We start from the raw sequence: 16,918 nt of genomic DNA, 5'->3' as shown, positions 1-16,918 counted from the left end.
GGTGCAGACTAGGATAGCAACACCTAGGACAGGTGATGTAACAATGGTTAGTCTCTCTTCCTCTCACCTCAGACCTCTTCCAGCGGCTTTTCACCTGTGATTAACAAAGTAACTATCGAAATACTTCTTGGTGATATTTAGAGAGTAGCAGGAAGAGACAAACAGAAAAAACATGTTAATTATGCGGTTATTGGGAGAGGAATAAGAAATTTAACAGTATATTTGTAAATAAAAGTTTAAAACTTTACTGTTGTTGGTCTTATCACCAAGACGGACGACTGTGAAGTCTCTTCTCGTCACATTGATGTCAACACTAAACGTGCAGGTCAGTGTCGTAGGCTGCTCCTCCTGGACACTGGGGATGGAACACGACGAGTTCACTGCATCTGGGAGAGAAAATGGAGATGATTCGTGGTTAGTATTATCGAATTTAAACATCTTAAATCAATTCTATTCTTATCGTGTAGCCGATATCCTTAACTTTTGTTGTAAGAGATCGTAATTGTGTCTCAGGAAAGTTTTTTATAGAGGAAATAGAATTGGCATGGCTGGAGAGTAGATTAATTTTCTTAATGTTACTTAATGTTTTTTAAAATAGTTTTATTACCCTTTTTAAGGTAGAATAAGCAGTTTTCACTTCTATCAGCCCCAAGGCTACCAATGTCACAGCTGTACATCCCCTCTTCATCTGTGGAGGCTCGGGGTATAGTGAGAGTCAGGTGGTTGGTAAAACTACAATCAAACTGGTAGCGACGGTCGCTGATACAGTTCACACGGTCTCCCAGCCATCCAACGTGCAGTACACGATCTTCAGACATGACATGCAGAGATAATGAAGATAATAAGTTATCGTTTAACAAGCAATATATTAAATTGAATTCACTGAAACATAGTCTTTCCATGATTAAAGAAATATTTTTCACGTCACTGTCATGATGCATAATAATCTAGTTTCGTTGTTTAGCAGCGTACTTTAATCATCATCATCAATCAATCAATCAATCAATCAATCATCCATCATATCTCTTAGATGGCACACGCTGACACGGGTCAAGACACACCCGGGACTGTATGAGACACAGTAGCGGGTAGTGAGAACCAATCCGATGGCTGGACTGATGACTTCACTAAGCTCTTCGTAAGAGTAACATAATTGTAATTCTGTTTATCATAATAGTTTATTTCTCTCTAACGTTAAGCATCTCTCATTACACACAGACACATCCCACTTGTTAACTTTAGCAAGAAAGCTGCAAAAAGTAAAATGTCTATAGATGATAAATACCTCTATGACCATCACTTGCATAATGATAGACAGCCAAGTCTTTCTTGGTCTTGCTGACGTCCTCAGGGAAGTAACATGTCAGTGACGTCTGTGATCCGTGTTCTACTGAGGAAACGTCACACATTGTTTTCCCCACTGCAAGAAAAAAAATGCACCTGAGTAATATTTGAGCTCAAACTTTGAATTAGATGCTCATACTGACCGTGTTGTCGTGATTAAAATGTAATTTTGTTAGAATTCCATCTCTTTTGTCACACTCTACATATTTGCCATTGTTTTTAAATATTACACTGAGAACAAATAATATTTATCTCTCTATAATAATGTGGCTTATTTTGTTGTTAGACCTACCCTACCCAAGCGTTTTGAACCTCAGCATCAGATGTTGGTCATGACTGTAGTCAGAGACTATTTCAGTGACAGTAAAGGATCGGAAAATATGAAATCGCTCATGTAGGGGAATAATCTTACTCTTTAATTTGATACTAAAAAAGAAATCACTGTGGACTAACCTACAGAAGTGTCCCCAGCATTGTCACCCGTTAATAGATGTAGGCACAGACACGGTACAGTTTGTCAACGGCCATTACACAAAAGGATTACAATAAGATGAAGGTATTTAAAGATGCCCTTACATCACTTCCCCAAGTCTGCCCGTGGTATGATGTCCAGAAATGAACAAAACATATCCTCGGAGGTTTTCGAAAGGTTATCAACTAACATTAATCTCTAACTCAGCAAATCGTGCAACACTAAGTCTTTGTTTTGTCCAACAATACCCAGGACTGTCTTCCCAAGCTGTAATATCTATATCACCCGGTTCATTCACGTCGGTTGTGATAAGTGTACCTACCTTTAGGCCTTAGTAAAGCTCTGCCTCTTGAAAACAATTTTGCTTTCTTTTTTGGGTTGTTTGGATTGCTTGATTATTCTTTTTGTTTTCTTTTGTGAATTGTTTTATTGGGTTTTTTATTGTTAATTGTAGCAAAACTTTAACATTGATCTTCAAAGTTTGTTTTGATTAAAACCTTAGAGATCAAACATCATGCTTGCACAAATTGTAGCTTTGATATTATTTGTAAATAAAGACGTAAATAAAATTAAATAAAATACATCGCTGCCATTCTGTCCACTCATACAGCAGGTTGAAATTAAATAATTTAATAATGTTTATAATCTTACCAAACTTAATTTTCATCTCGCAGGGCTTAATATGGTTGCGATCCATGTTGACAAGTTTACAACCATAAGACCCAATGTGTTGTGCAGACACTTGAGGGATGTCCAAGGTGAGTTGGTTAGAGACCATCCTATTGTACTTGTATCCAGACGACACCGCACATCCCATTTTGCCTTCTAGCCACCAGCACTCCAGAATGTCTTTTTCATCTTGTTTACCAAAATTTTACAAAAAAGAAAAATTTTAAACATATCATTTTACGAATATGGAATAAAACAAAACAAGTCAAGTTAATAAAATATTGAAGTAGCTATTTGACTGACTCAGGTAGACATATCGTACTGTTATTATCGCACGAAGACCAGATGAAAGAGGTAAACCAATAAACATGCAAACTGCATGTAACTTCCGTTCTACTTACCTTGACTTCTGTTGCCCTTGTACATGACAATACTGAAGCCCTTGTTTGTCTTGCTGACATCCTCAGGAAAGTGGCAGGTGACTGAAGTACTGGCCAACGGTTCTACCGAAGGTACCTCACACGTTGCATCTGTAGTGTGACGAAAAAAAGTTAGTTTATTCCTTGTTGCTCCCTTGAGGAGCATACGGCCACAAAAATGAAATAAAGAAGAAAAAAAAGTCTTCAGTTTAAATTATTTATGTAAAATGTAGCTTGCGTTTTCTAGTCATTACGTGTGTTGTGTTGTTATGGATGTGTCTTCCATGCAAATTTAAACATACAGCAAATTTACTGGGTGTACTAGATTAGGATTTCTGACATGACGAGAGAACCTGACTTGACCTGAAGTAAAACAAGTGTACTACAAGCAGATTCTTGCCTTGCCAGGGGTCACCTATGTGATCTCCCTATTTGATCTTCATTTTCTTATCGTATTTTGAAACGTTGAACTATTTACTGTGTTGCTGAGCAAAGAGCAAGAAAATGTATTTTAATTGTGAGTTAAAAAGTGCGATGCGAGAGTGAAATAAATATTCTATCTAGAGAACTCACACAAACGAGGGGAGAGCATCAAAAGCATCTACGTGAAAGGTAAGACACTTTAGGACAAGACACGTGTGCGAGTCGCCCTCCAGTCATCTGTTTAAACTAACTGTGGATTATCTCCTCAGCCATGATTAGAGACTCCTCGACGACAGGTGGGAGAAGATTCCTCGGAGTGATTATATGAAACGAAACAACTGAAGCGACAGAATATCCGCAGACCACGAACCTTGAAGAAGCTTCTAGAAGGCTCATAGGTAGCCGACAAGCAAAGCTCAGTGCAAACAGGAGAAAGAGGAAACTGTTTTCACTTACAACGACTCTGCTTGGTAACAAGAATCAAGGTATTTCGATTATAATATAAAAATATCTAAAGGGCCTATATCCGATGTCAGACGAATAATAATTGTTTTTCCTGAAAGGCTGAAGTCTTCAGTGTCCAAGACACCTATGCCTTTCTTCTGAATTTTTTTCTCGTAGAAGAAAGATTGAAGAAGAGTGAATTAAGGTGAATAGTCAGTGAGACTTTTGGAGATATATTATTTATGTCTGTGACATTAGAGGTGGCTGATAGTTTAGCGCCATTGCTGTTTATTATTGTGTGGGGTCGCTTGAAACTGTCTGTTGATATTGTATCCTAGCTCAGCTATAAAGAACAAAAAGTAAATAAAGAAAAGTACAAGAGAAGAAAAGAGGGACAAAGCTAATAAGAGTTCACTTGGGTGACTTTCATTACAATATCGGGAAGCCCGCAAACAGATGTTTGTAATATGCTATATGAAAGAACAAATGTCAGTCCCTGTGTGTGTGTAACGTGTTTTGACATTTTTTTCGCAATTATCAATTAGCACTTAATGGAAAACTTTCAATATGCAGTTAATTTTTAAAAAAATTTGGGGGGGGGGGGGCTTTTCATTTGATGCTGCTCCTACTTTCCTCATACTTGTCAGAATAGCAGCAGAAGTGAACCTACCTTGTGCCAGAGCTCGTGTGGTGAACAGAAGATGGAGACGGAAGATGAATGTTACACAGACAGACAACACCTGCCGCAAGTACCAGCGAGTTGACATAGTTTATGTTGAACCTGTAATTACAAATTGTTACTTTCAGGCTATTTCAAATGGCCTCCATGTGCTATTTCTCGTATTTTTCATCATCATCCATCATCCATCTACCATCCATCGAGCATCCATCCATTATCATATGTTTAATCGATTTTATAAAATAACTAGTCCTCACCTTGTCAATTAGACTGGTAGTTTGTGATGAATGATAAAAGTATTATAGATACATCTGTATTTTGTAAATTTTCAGTTCAGTCTCTATGTACGTTTGTGGTCTTTATCTTGTACGGGAAAAGCAACAACCGACAGTCACCCACTGGATGCACCACGATCGAGAAAGGGGAATGCTATCACAGTCTATGTATTAGACATCGACGCCAGCACTAGTTAACTAAAGAATTTTCACATGTTATCACACTACAAAGTTTTAACAGACAAATTCAGTAACACAACTGCAGCTGGCCCATTACAAACATGGCGAAACAGAAAAAAATATAATTATGAAACCGGCATAATGTCTGTCTCTTACACAGTCCGTCTCTTCACTCTAATCTTAAATTAACCTTAAAACTCAATCCTTAGTCGTGTAACCTAACAAGGCTGGCCTAATTTGAACCCAAACCAAGAAAGAAAACACAATCTACCTCTAGTTCTAGCCTTATTAAAGGTAGTCTAATAAAGGGACAGAACCCCGCTCATCACTCCCCAATGTCTGCTCAGCTTTGCTTCCCTTTGTACAATGAAGTCGTGGACGATACTTTAGATCAAGCTTTTATTAAACCTGGTGAGAGGGATGTCTGAATTATCCAAACCAAACAAAATGTTACGAGTCTGTGTCACGATCATCTACAGTAACACTATGCTGCTATTCTATCGTTCGCTTTTCCCAGATATAAACATCTTCCATCGCGACACAGTTCAAGGTCTAAGGTCATCGATTAAATTATGGTGAATGGAGATTATCATGGGAATACATTCGGGGTTAAATTTTTTAAAAAAAGGAAACTTGTCACACTACCTGTAGGTATCCTTGCGCGTGTAGTGTCACGTGGTACGTGTGGGTAGTTTCCAAGGCCTGCACTACACAGCACTACACATTACACACTACACAGCACTACACACTACACACTACACAGCAGGCATGTAGGTGTGTCGCCACTGTATCGATCACACAACTGGCTTCGGCGCCATTTTGATACAAGGAGCAGACGTGAAGAATGGAATAGTTTGCGATCACAGCGATGATTTTCTCAGGTGACACAGTCTTGCTGTTGTGACATTAACGACACTGACAAATGTCTGTGACAGAAGGCGCGGCGTCTGTACGTGTCGTCTACGTGGCAGTCGCTGTGTCAGGATGTACTTGCTGCCCTGACAACCATTCCACACCTGACTGCTGCCCGGGTGCAAATGGGCTTCCGTAGAATAATTAAGTGCGCATATATCAGCCCAGTTCCGCCCCAATCATTATTTATTTATTACTGTTGTCTTAAAAAGCAGCTGGCGAGGTATATTTTACTGTGCATGATCTTGCTTTTTAATTAGTGATCAGAAAGTTTTCACTCCTATGCTAAACTGTCAGGTGAGTCGTTAATTGCCAGCCTGTGTCTGTGTTGTGTCAGTCTGACGGGGCTCTCCAGTCACAAAGTTAATGTCGCTATAAGGTGCAAGGAACCTGAGAGACGTGTCTGTTCCAAATGAGTCATGAAGCCGTTGTATTCTGGAATTTATTTTTTTTTCATTCCATTTCACCCCACCGCCTCAAAAAAGCTAGTAGCAAACTGGATTAACGATTTATTGCGTTTGAGAGCTACTGGGAACTATCCGATTGGATGAGTTTCGCCCCTCATCCCTCCTGACAGCAAGATTTAGTCGTTGCCGCCTCCCACCCGCCCAATGACCTGTTGTGTCTCATGCCCTCTGGGGTCCGGTACAGAGCTTCTCTGTGATGATGACTTTACTCTTCACTCAGGCGCTGCCCGATAAACTAACAACAGTTTGTGTATGTATGTCTCACCATAACACGCATACAGACACGCGTGCATACAGCAAGAATCACACTTAACAAGCATAGTGTGTTCACAAGTTCGTACATTTACTAGCCTCCTGCATCAGACCAATGTTTCATTGCTTACAGCACGTGGAAGACTTGCTTGGCAGGTTGTGGGAGATGTTTCACTCTACACAAATAAATGTTACAAAGCACATAAAACACAGTGCAATATGTATGAAACAAAGACTAAAATAGTCTTACTGCCAATAATAACACATCACAACGCAGTGCATGACAAGTACAAGGACCACGTCTGGGTCGTTAATAGCAAATCCATAACAAATTATGATTAAATATAAAATATTTCAGTCGGCAAAAATAATATCATCAAAACATACTATGGCGACAGCCTTGTAAGCAATTTAAAGTTCGCTGTAAGCTATTTTATATTTTAATTGAAATTTTGAAATTTTATTAGGAAAACTGATACGCTTATTAGGTCACGTGAGTAAAACAAACAAAAAAAAAAAATAGTGTGCATGACAAGGTATTTCGATAATAAGTATCTGTTACATACTTACCGAGGCTGTGTCCGGGTCACGGTAGTCACACAGCACCAGGGCAACGTCTCACAAATTTTCTCATTTTGAGCTGATTGCTTTGTGACATTTCCCACTTGATGTTTGGGTCACATGACGAAGTTCTCCAATTACCATTCTCCTTATTTACTGAAATTATAAGGTTACTCAAGGGTTACCTTCTACAACCTAGTGAGGACAAAGAGCCTCATACCTGGTAACAAAGGAGTCACATACTTTAGTAACTCTTCCTGTAGTAATTACCGTGTAAGTGTCTTTTAGTCTAGATGCCAGGGAGTTCTACAACAGTATATCTTTGTGTCGCTTAGTAATTAAAGTAAAGAGTCCCATAATATAGTAAGTACAGAGTCCCATAATAGAGTAAGTACAGAGTCTCATAATATAGTAAGTAAAGAGTCCCATAATATAGTAAGTAAAGAGTCCCATAATATAGTATGTAAAGAGTCACATAATATAGTAAGTAAAGAGTCACACAGCCTTGTAAGTACATCTTCCTATAGTCTCGTCAGTAAACGTAGTCCTATACACCAGTACTCAGGGCAAAGAGCGCCGTAGCTTAGCTGCAGTGAACATGAGAATGACAGATGGACGAAGAGAAAGACACAGCTCATCATGCTATCAACTCACAAGCAAACACGTAAGTATTGGAGAGATCAAATCTTTTTCCGCAGGTGTCTTCGGACATGGATGTTTTGATGGTTACTGTAAACGGTTCGTAGACTGGACTTCGAACCTGCAATCATGATGATGATGATGACGATGATGATGATGATGATGATGATGATGATGATGATGATGATGATGATGATGATGACAACGACGAAAGCCGTAATGAACACAAAAATAAGTTACCTCACTATTGTAGAGCTTATTCATGCATACCCATCAAGAAAATATAAAAAAATATTTAAAGAAATGCAATGAAGTTGATCCGAAGTACCAATAACGACAAAGGCAACAAACATAATAACAACGATAACAGTAAAAACCAAGAACGACAACAGCAGAAAGAATGACCACAACAAAGGACAGTTGCAACAGGAAGAACAACACCATAAAGTAAACAAGAAAAAAAGAAACAAAATGGGGAGCAGCAGCAAGAAAATAAAAATAAAGAACAGCAGAAATATTGAGAACAGCAGCAAGAGCACCAACAACACATACAACAGTAATGACAACAGCAACAACTCTACGTGAACAAGCTCGAGCAGAAAAGGAAAGAAATTGTGTAAAGAAAACAACAAATAAAGTGTTGAATACCAGCAAAGGGTGGCGCACTCTGACTGTGTAGGTCCTCTCTCCATTGTCCTCAGTCTCAGTGAGTGGCTCTCCAATAACAACTGTAGATAACGAGTGTCAGTCGGCTATACGGACACTAGTACAGCTTACAGGCCGAACCAAGTGCAACATGAAATATCTATCAACCATACATGATTTGCAACTCAAGAAGGATGAGGAACAGTTGAACATAACATCGATAGATTCGCACTTCTTTCCTTCCGACAGTGTGTGAACTCATTTTGGTTTTCAAAGACACGGTGAGTACAATCTGATGTCCAGCACACAAATAAACAAACTTATTCTTATTAGTTCCGTTTTGTGACTGCAACTGTGGTGTGGATAGGAGCATTTGCAGCCTGAATCACAGGTTTTAAACCTCCACTCCAAATAAAAGAAACTTTATTGTGAATAAAATGGTTATAGATAAAACAATTTGGTAAAAAGAATTTCAATGGATGCATCTCAATAGTTGAGGGCAAAGACAAAAGGAAGGGTCAGATGGCGCCACTCACCCATGTGATACCGGCAGTACAATTCAAGTTGGTCCATGATTCTGCTCGTGTTTAGAAGACAGGAGCACGAATGACCTGTTGTCAGGACGGCGCAGAAGATGGTGAAGAACAACAACATTGTAGGTCCTAGTGTCGCTTCCCCTGTCAACTGTGAGTGTCTTACCAATGAATAATTAGGCCTCTTCTTCCTACGACTGGGGTCACGTGACAGGGTAGATTGTCGAGAGAAACAACCGCTGCCAGCAGAAAACAAAGACTGAGAGAGTGAAGAGTGCCTGCTAGAGGAGTGAATGCCCTCTGTGGTCGGGGCAAGGAGTGATATAAGTCAGGGAAAGTCCACACCATGGTCTGTATAAGGTCGCCAGAGTTAATTGCTCTTGCCTTGTCACAGCAGCCGCAGCAGGTCAAAGTTCAAAGTCAGTAAATGTCGGAGATTTTTATAGCAACAGGAATGAATGTGGACGACAGTTTGCATGCTTATTACGATGAGGTTTCACTGGCAGTAAAGAGTCTTGTCCTGATGGTAATACGCATGCAAGCTGTCGTCCACAGCTTCTGTGATTGTGCAGATGACTCAGCGGACTGTCTCAGGCGTTGGAGCTACGTCATCACACTGTCACTGAGCACGTGCGGAAAATAATAGAACGAGAGAGTTGCATGATGGATGTTGAGAGAAGGGTGAGAGAAATGGTAGGTTTGAATGTGTGATACTCTAAACACTCACACACAAGTGTGATAATGGTTGCGAGTTAAAGTTAAACAAAACAGATGACACTAAATGCAAGAAACACAACTTTTTTTATTAATATATACAAGAAATATAAGTATTGGAATATCATTGACCATTTGAAGGAGATACAACCTACCATGATAATGTATCTTTACTCCTAACTGTGTGTTAATGTCTGTATGAGTATGTATGCCTGCCCTTTTGAGCAAAAGAAAATTGCTTGTGTCTGATTTGATTTTGATTTCATTAAAGGTCGTAGACCAGAAGGTGAGGCTGAGCAATAAGTTGTTTGTTATTTGGTTGGTTATCACTTAGTTATTTTACAATCAGTTCTTCTCACATCGCTGTTGTCAGCTTTTCTTTGTAGAGGAAAGACACTGCTCGTTAGCGATGTTATCTTCATCGGTAGCGTCGTCTCTTTCTTTAGGTTTAGTACTCGGTCTGTCATCTCACTTCTTGTGATGTGAACTGTCGACAACAAACACGTGACTTTGTTTGCTGGATGAGGTCTACTTTGCTTTTACATTTTATTGGCTGCCTTCTCTCACTGTCGCCCCTCTATTCCTTGGGATTCTGTAGTTTTCTGGGATGATATGCTCAGCGTGCGTCCGCTAGTGCTGCTGTAGAGATTTTTTTCTGTTTTTTTTTTCTTGACACCTTTTATTAAAGAAACATCAATATACAACACAAGAACAACCAGCACACAGCGCAGGTCACCGCTCTAGCCACGTGACCCCAAGACACAGGACAGCTGCAGTCCAACACACAAGTGACATGTCTAGTCCCAAGTTACACATGTGTTGACTCCATCAAAACACATCGCGAAAAGGTTTTCTTTAGTCAAACAAATCATCGACAAAATAAGCTGCACACGCGTTTTATCTTCGCCCTCATCATCGCTTTCCTGACAGACGACACTCGCTGTCCTCCTTCATCCTCCATCCGCATGACGTCACTGAGGGCTAACATGACGTCAGCAATGGCTGATTGTGAGACTTCGTGTCATGACATGTCACGGTCAGGGTATAGTGTGTGTTGTGACAAGATGTTGTAAACTGTAACAGTGTCATGTGATCGTGGTGTAGGTATTGTATCCTGTCATTGGTATTTATTGTTTATTTGCTGTGTGGTGTATGTTTATATTGTCAGCCTGGTGTTTGACTGTTGTAACAGTGCGCACGTGATGCCTGTGGGTGACGTCACTGTTACAACTATTTTAACCACTTAACAACTGTTTGTACCTGTTTTAAACTAACAACAACAATCTTTATTGAAACACTCATTGTGAAACGTGTGGCGACATTTATAAAGGATGTGAAACAACATTTGTACATCGTGTGAATGTGTTTGTGTCAAACAGTTAAACTTGTAACATGTGTTGTATAAGTGAGCCGCTAGTGTTTGTTGTGTTTACATCAATCAATCTCTTAACTCAGTGAAGTGGGTTTTGATGGACAACTCGTGTCTGTAGTTAGTCTCAGAGTTCTGTCCCCTTTGTTTACTACTGGCAGTAAACAATATCAGACTAAACACTTTAGTGCACGGCACTGACATTACAGTCTGTTGAGGCCCTTTGACAGCACGTGTACAACATATAGACACATTCACACAGATATCACACTGGTAGACTGACACACTGACACAGATATGACACTGCTAGACTGACACATTGACACAGATGTCACACTGGTAGGCTGACACATTGACACAGAACGGAAATGATTACACATTACCATACACATAACTCTGTAACAGAGAAACTTGTTGACACTTTTTGTGTGTAAACAGAGACACGAACCACTTGATGTAAAAATCTCTAATGACGTCATATATATGACATCATAATGGGATCACGTGTGATAGACTAAGAGTAGAAGAGCACAAACACAAAAAGACTGACACACGACTACTGCAGGTGACAAATGTGTCAGTGTCATTGTCAATGTCAGTGTCAGTCGCCTTCAAGCGGCTAGTCGTCAGGGGAGACAATCACAAGTTGTGACGTACAGCGGGACATGAGGTCAAGTCGGACAGATGATAGGTTGTACTGTTCTAAATAAATCGCAGATCTTTCAAACTCATAATCCTTCACACACACGACGACTTTTCTCTCCAGACCACGAACATGATCTCTACTCGACACCCACACCACGTCAGTGCGGGCCGTGGCCACGTCCTCGATGTCATCGTCCTTCATCACCTGCACTGGGATACCCGCTTCTTGCAGTCCTGTCACCACACCCGAGTTGTCACTAACGTAATTCGAGTGCAACACCAGCACGTCTCTCCACTGTAGACAGGGTGTTGTGCCGCTGCTGGTAGAGGTGAGTGTTGTAGATGTTGTTGTGCTGCTCTCTGTCAACATCGACATAAACAATAGCATCGTGACGTCATCACGTAAACTGACAGACACACGTTACTAACACACTGTCTTATTTACAAGACTGTTTCGAACCCGTTCGTTATTTATCACACAAGTAAGTGTTTAACTGTAAACAACGTTACACTACACAACACTCACACCTACCTGTAACACCAACACGGAGACTGTGTAGGAAGCTGGCCACCTCACGACCGCACGTGACACAGTCAACTGGAAAGTAACCTGAGTGACCCTGACTTCGGTGATACAGTCGTTTGACTGGCGGGCCGTCTGTGTGGTCGGGTACACCTCGCTTATTGTACGGGTGGACATAACGGTGTGTAGTCATCTTCTCGTCCTGCTCGACTTCCCTGACGACGGCTGGAGGAGAGCGGAGGGGTCTGGTTAAACATTCCACTTGCCAGCCGGCGGGTGCGTATTCATGGTAACAACATGCCGCCCACAGATGGAGACGAGGTGTCAGCAGCTTGTCACACAAAGTCCAAAAGTTCTGGATTCTGTAGCCAAGACTGTAACATAGGATGTAGCTACACGGGTTACACTGTGTACTGTTATTAATGTGTGATTCTGTTTGTGTATCATGTGTAATATTGTTACCAATGATGTCATCAAGTAAGTGACGTCACAATAATGACACGTGTTGCCACCCAATCTGTGTAACAGCCGATGCTTCAAAACAAATCTATGTTGACAACACAACACCTCCATCAGGTGTCACAACTGTTGAGGTAACATCACCTGTTAAGCACCAAATAGTTGTAATCCAGTAAATGCAGACAGCATCTACCTGTGTGTCTATCATCACATCACACGCTGTACAACTCACCTCCACTCACTCATTACTTCATCAGCGATGACGTACAACGACCCTCCGCTCGCCGCCTGTGACAAGTCGTTGACGGCCTTCTTCACGTCTTCACCGTCATCAAGCTCATACAGCAGGAGGTGAGGCTGACCGGGTGACACACCTGCTGACTGTTGTGTCTTTACTGTCTGCAGCAACAGGTGATACAACATGATGCACGCTGCACGACTCCCCCACCACGTACTGACAACGTAGACGTGGTGACCACACCACAGCCACTGTATGGCCATCAGCAGCAGCACCACAGTTTTACCTGTACCGGGCGGTCCGGTGACAAAGAGTGTGGGAGGCGCCGTGTGTAGCAGGTGAACTTGCTCCGGGAAGAGTGTGATGACAGCAGTGTAGCACTCTCCTGTCCACCACACGGCCTGACCCAGGGTCTTGACACTCACACGTGGAGGACATGTGCATGGCACACTCACTGTTGTCGCCGGACCGCAGAACCTGCAACAAACAAATGTTCGATACTTGAGCTCATCTTACTGTTAAAATAAACATCACATCAACAGCTGTGACTAACCTTGTATATTAAGTGATTTAATTTATTTACTACAAGGGGTTTACTGCATTCAGTAATAATGTTTTCTGTCTTGAGGTACTAACGTACTTCTATGATCAGAAACAAAACCAAAGAGTAAAAGTAGTTACTACATTCTGTCTCTCTCTGTCACTAACGGTCTACTGTCTACTAACAGTTGTACATGTCGCGGTGAAGCATGAATTCTTCTCTCTAACTTTATTCTCTTCACCAATAAATACTGTCACCTCAACAATCTAAAACCAATTAGCTTTTGTTAACTTTGTGAAAATAGTTTAGCTGAGTGAATAAACAAACTAACCTGACATTACTGTTACAAACTGTACAGAATCTTCATAAAATATTTACAATAAAACCTCGATTTCACGTTTCTCAAGGGACCGCCATAATAAACGTTACATGGTGGAAACACTTTGTTTACTTCAGATGACACCCAGACACAGAGACAGTATGACAGACCCCGCATGTCACAATCCTGTGTAAACATATCACGATGTCAAAGTCCAACAGGTGAGCAGCAAGGTTTTTTTTTATTTTTTTTGTATTTTTGGTATTTTTTTTTATTTATTCGTTCAGTTTTTAGGAGGCCATCTGGCCCACATCAACATCAAATATAGTAACAATCATCCCTTTACCTCATGCAATGCACATGTCATACAGGTCTTACGTGTGTAATGTACATTTTCTAGATACCATTTGGTTCACATCAACCTCTTATATTGTATGTTACATGCAAATTAGCAGTCGATTGCTGTACATGATCAACCTTTTAGTTGTATTTGGTTTTTAGTTAAATGATAAACAGTATAATGACATTCAGTGCTAAGTAATTATATGTACACTGTCATGATGTCCTCATTTTCAGACATTCTGTTATATAGAGGGCTACATTAATAGCTACTTTACCCTTAAGGTTCTTACACAAAAGGTCAACCTTAAAGGATGAGGGGAATTTATGGTAAAAGAGTGGGATGTATCTCTTATGTAGAGTTGTATATTTAGGACATTTTAAAATGGTATCGGTGTTCCACACTTTGACTATCACATTGCTTGCACTCAGGTTTGTTGCTAGTTTGGTGACGAGTATTTCCATTAAGGGGTAAACAATTACTTCTCAACAAACACAGGACCCGTCTATGTTCACGTCGTAATATCTGGTCTATATATGTTGCTCTAAGTAAATCTGGCTGATAATCACAGTAATCTGAAGAAGAAGAACAAGATACTGAATCATGCCATTTTTGGAGAGAGCAATCCTTGAATCTTTCTTTTATAGTGGTGATGAATAAGGGGAGATTACCAACTGTCTGCCATTCCCATACATATCCAAAACCATAGCTACATAGTAAAATTCTAACTTGGGAGGCCCAGTTGGTTCTGCCTGCCTTATCTTGTAAATATGGCACTGACAGGATCATGCACACACACATGACGATGACGACAGCTCACACTCGAGGTTACACGCGTTTTTGAGTGCTCTCCATGAAACCTTGAGAAAACCTATTAAGTTTAGTTTATCTATATCATCTGGACCAAAAGTGTAAACTGAATTGTGTGTTATATATCCTGTGGAAATGCCGTTGGAAATTACAACTTTCCGTGTGAGTTGTGGCCTTTTTTTATGGCGATTTGCTTACTTCATGTGGCGAAGGGCGAAAACTGCTGCAATCATACTTGGCAAGGTGAGAGCAAGGAAAGCACAGTGTGTATTGCTAGCTGTTATCATTTCAAGTCTTCTCATGTGTGCTGGAGATATCGAACTAAATCCTGGACCTCTTAACGGCGAGATTATTCATGCTTCTCATACAACGGACCACATAACGAGTAATTATGGCTCTACTGACACTTCGATACCGGACATACCTGTCTCGCAACACCTGGTTGCAAGTGCAAGTGCTAACGAACACCACACCCAGACCGGACTTGTGTCAGACCAACCGACTATCCAAAGCATATCGTCCACTCTTGCCGCTCTATCTACTTCTCTTTCCCGCATGGAGCAGTCTCAGACCACTTTTGTTGGCATCATACACACTCAGCTGCGTGGTATTGAGGATTCAGTTACTCAACAGATTTCGCAACAAATTCAGACTTCCCACCAATCCTTGATACAAAACATTTCCAGGCTTCAACAAGGTATTGATTCAGTCAAAGAAAAGGTACTTGGAAATGAGAGACGAATCAACAAATTAGCAGAGGAAAATGAACTATTAAAAGAAAAAATGGATCAAATCATAAAGGAAATGGACAAGCTCGAGGCTGTGTCCAGGCGAAAAAATATTAGGCTGTTCGGCATACAAGAAAGTACCAGTGAGAACTACACAGAGTGCAGCTCAAAAGTGATTAGCCTCCTCAACGAACTATGTGATGTAAAATTATGGTGTGCCGAGGACATTGAGCGGGCCCATCGACTTGGGTTTAAGAGGACTGGTGACAACCGCCCCCGACCCATGATTGTACAATTTCATCGATGGTCCGATAAAATGGTGCTACTAAGCGATAAAAATGTGAGGGACAAGCTTCGAACGGCCGGTATTAGAGTAGCCTCTGACCTGACGAGACTACAGGCTAATAACTTATCAAAAGCCCGTGAAGAAGGGAAGTTCGCTTTTTACAAAAATGGACAACTCCACACAGAACCGAGACGCACACGTCCCAGAATCGACAACGAGGCTGGTGTTAACAAAACAGTTAACGAAGATGGCAAGTACACGACAGACCCCGGCCACCCTGGTGCTGACACCCTAGGTGCCGCCAACTGCCAGGAATACATACGTCAAACTCAATCGAATAGACAAGATCGGAGTGAGAGACATCAACAACTCCCCCTCCAGACATCCTTCGCTGGCGACACTGACACCAACTGTGAAACGCACGGTGCGATGTCTCCTAAACGCTCTGTTAGCAGTGTGTGTGCAAGTGATCATCATGCCAATCAGAGCGAATTCAGTGAATACAGTGAAAATTCGGAGCAAGATTGTACAGATAGACACTCTTCAGGACGTAGACAGCCCCCTCGTACAGCTCATGCAAAGAACGGTAATCAAGTAAATCAAACATCTTGTACGAGTGGACAGAGTTGCCTGCCCAGTGAATGGAAGACCTCGAAAACGACATTGAAAATGGAAAACAGTACCCAAAAAAGAACATCAACAAGGACAAAGTGACAGGATGGCCCGGCCTACTACAGTTCATTAGAATCCCTATCAGATAATATCGAGGGACTCTCAGTGGACGATATGAATATGATGTCTTGGAATATTCAAGGACTGAAGTGCAAACTGGGGGAGCCATCCTTCAGAGAGTTCTGCAGAAAATTTAAAATTTTTGCTTTATTGGAGACCTGGTCATGTCAGATGAGTGAGATAGAAGATGCCTTCTCAGACTATGTTGTATACTTATCTTCACGCGAAGAGAGACTCAAGGGTGGTGTAGCTGTTTGTATTCATAAAACTGTGTCCTCAGATATTATACTCCTTAAGCTG

At 41.0% G+C, this 16,918-nt stretch overlaps 3 protein-coding genes across 3 annotated transcripts in view; 1 reads left to right on the top strand and 2 right to left on the bottom strand.

The window, feature by feature from the left end:
- LOC112574832 overlaps positions 1-5,921 on the bottom strand; it is a 6,561-nt gene extending 640 nt beyond the window's left edge. Inside the window, exons 1-8 of the mRNA XM_025256150.1 lie at positions 5,551-5,921; positions 4,442-4,552; positions 2,887-3,015; positions 2,468-2,674; positions 1,286-1,420; positions 608-808; positions 249-386; positions 1-23 (exon numbers count right to left, since the gene is read on the bottom strand). The exon at positions 1-23 is cut by the window's left edge and continues 181 nt beyond it. Coding sequence (XP_025111935.1) covers positions 1-23; positions 249-386; positions 608-808; positions 1,286-1,420; positions 2,468-2,674; positions 2,887-3,015; positions 4,442-4,538 — 930 coding nt within the window. The 5' untranslated portion in view covers positions 4,539-4,552; positions 5,551-5,921. The remainder of the gene's footprint in view (positions 24-248; positions 387-607; positions 809-1,285; positions 1,421-2,467; positions 2,675-2,886; positions 3,016-4,441; positions 4,553-5,550) is intronic.
- A 3,775-nt stretch (positions 5,922-9,696) lies between these two features.
- On the bottom strand, positions 9,697-13,093 carry LOC112574830. The gene is made up of 3 exons (XM_025256147.1): positions 12,857-13,093; positions 12,175-12,539; positions 9,697-12,002 (listed from the first exon to the last, which is right to left on the bottom strand). Exons 1-3 carry the CDS (start codon positions 13,045-13,047, stop codon positions 11,617-11,619), a joined length of 942 nt encoding a protein of 313 aa, XP_025111932.1. The 5' UTR covers positions 13,048-13,093; the 3' UTR covers positions 9,697-11,616.
- Positions 13,094-13,855: 762 nt separating this feature from the next.
- On the top strand, positions 13,856-16,622 carry LOC112574802. The gene has a single exon (XM_025256111.1). The coding sequence runs from the start codon at positions 15,008-15,010 to the stop codon at positions 16,598-16,600; it is 1,593 nt and encodes a 530-aa protein (XP_025111896.1). The 5' UTR covers positions 13,856-15,007; the 3' UTR covers positions 16,601-16,622.
- The last annotated feature ends 296 nt before the right edge of the window (positions 16,623-16,918 follow it).

The sequence above is a fragment of the Pomacea canaliculata genome, linkage group LG11, assembly GCF_003073045.1.
Source record: "Pomacea canaliculata isolate SZHN2017 linkage group LG11, ASM307304v1, whole genome shotgun sequence".
NCBI classification, from domain to species: Eukaryota; Metazoa; Mollusca; class Gastropoda; order Architaenioglossa; family Ampullariidae; genus Pomacea; species Pomacea canaliculata.
The sequence above is the reverse complement of the archived record's forward strand: the minus strand, read 5'-3'. Positions and strand labels throughout refer to the sequence as shown.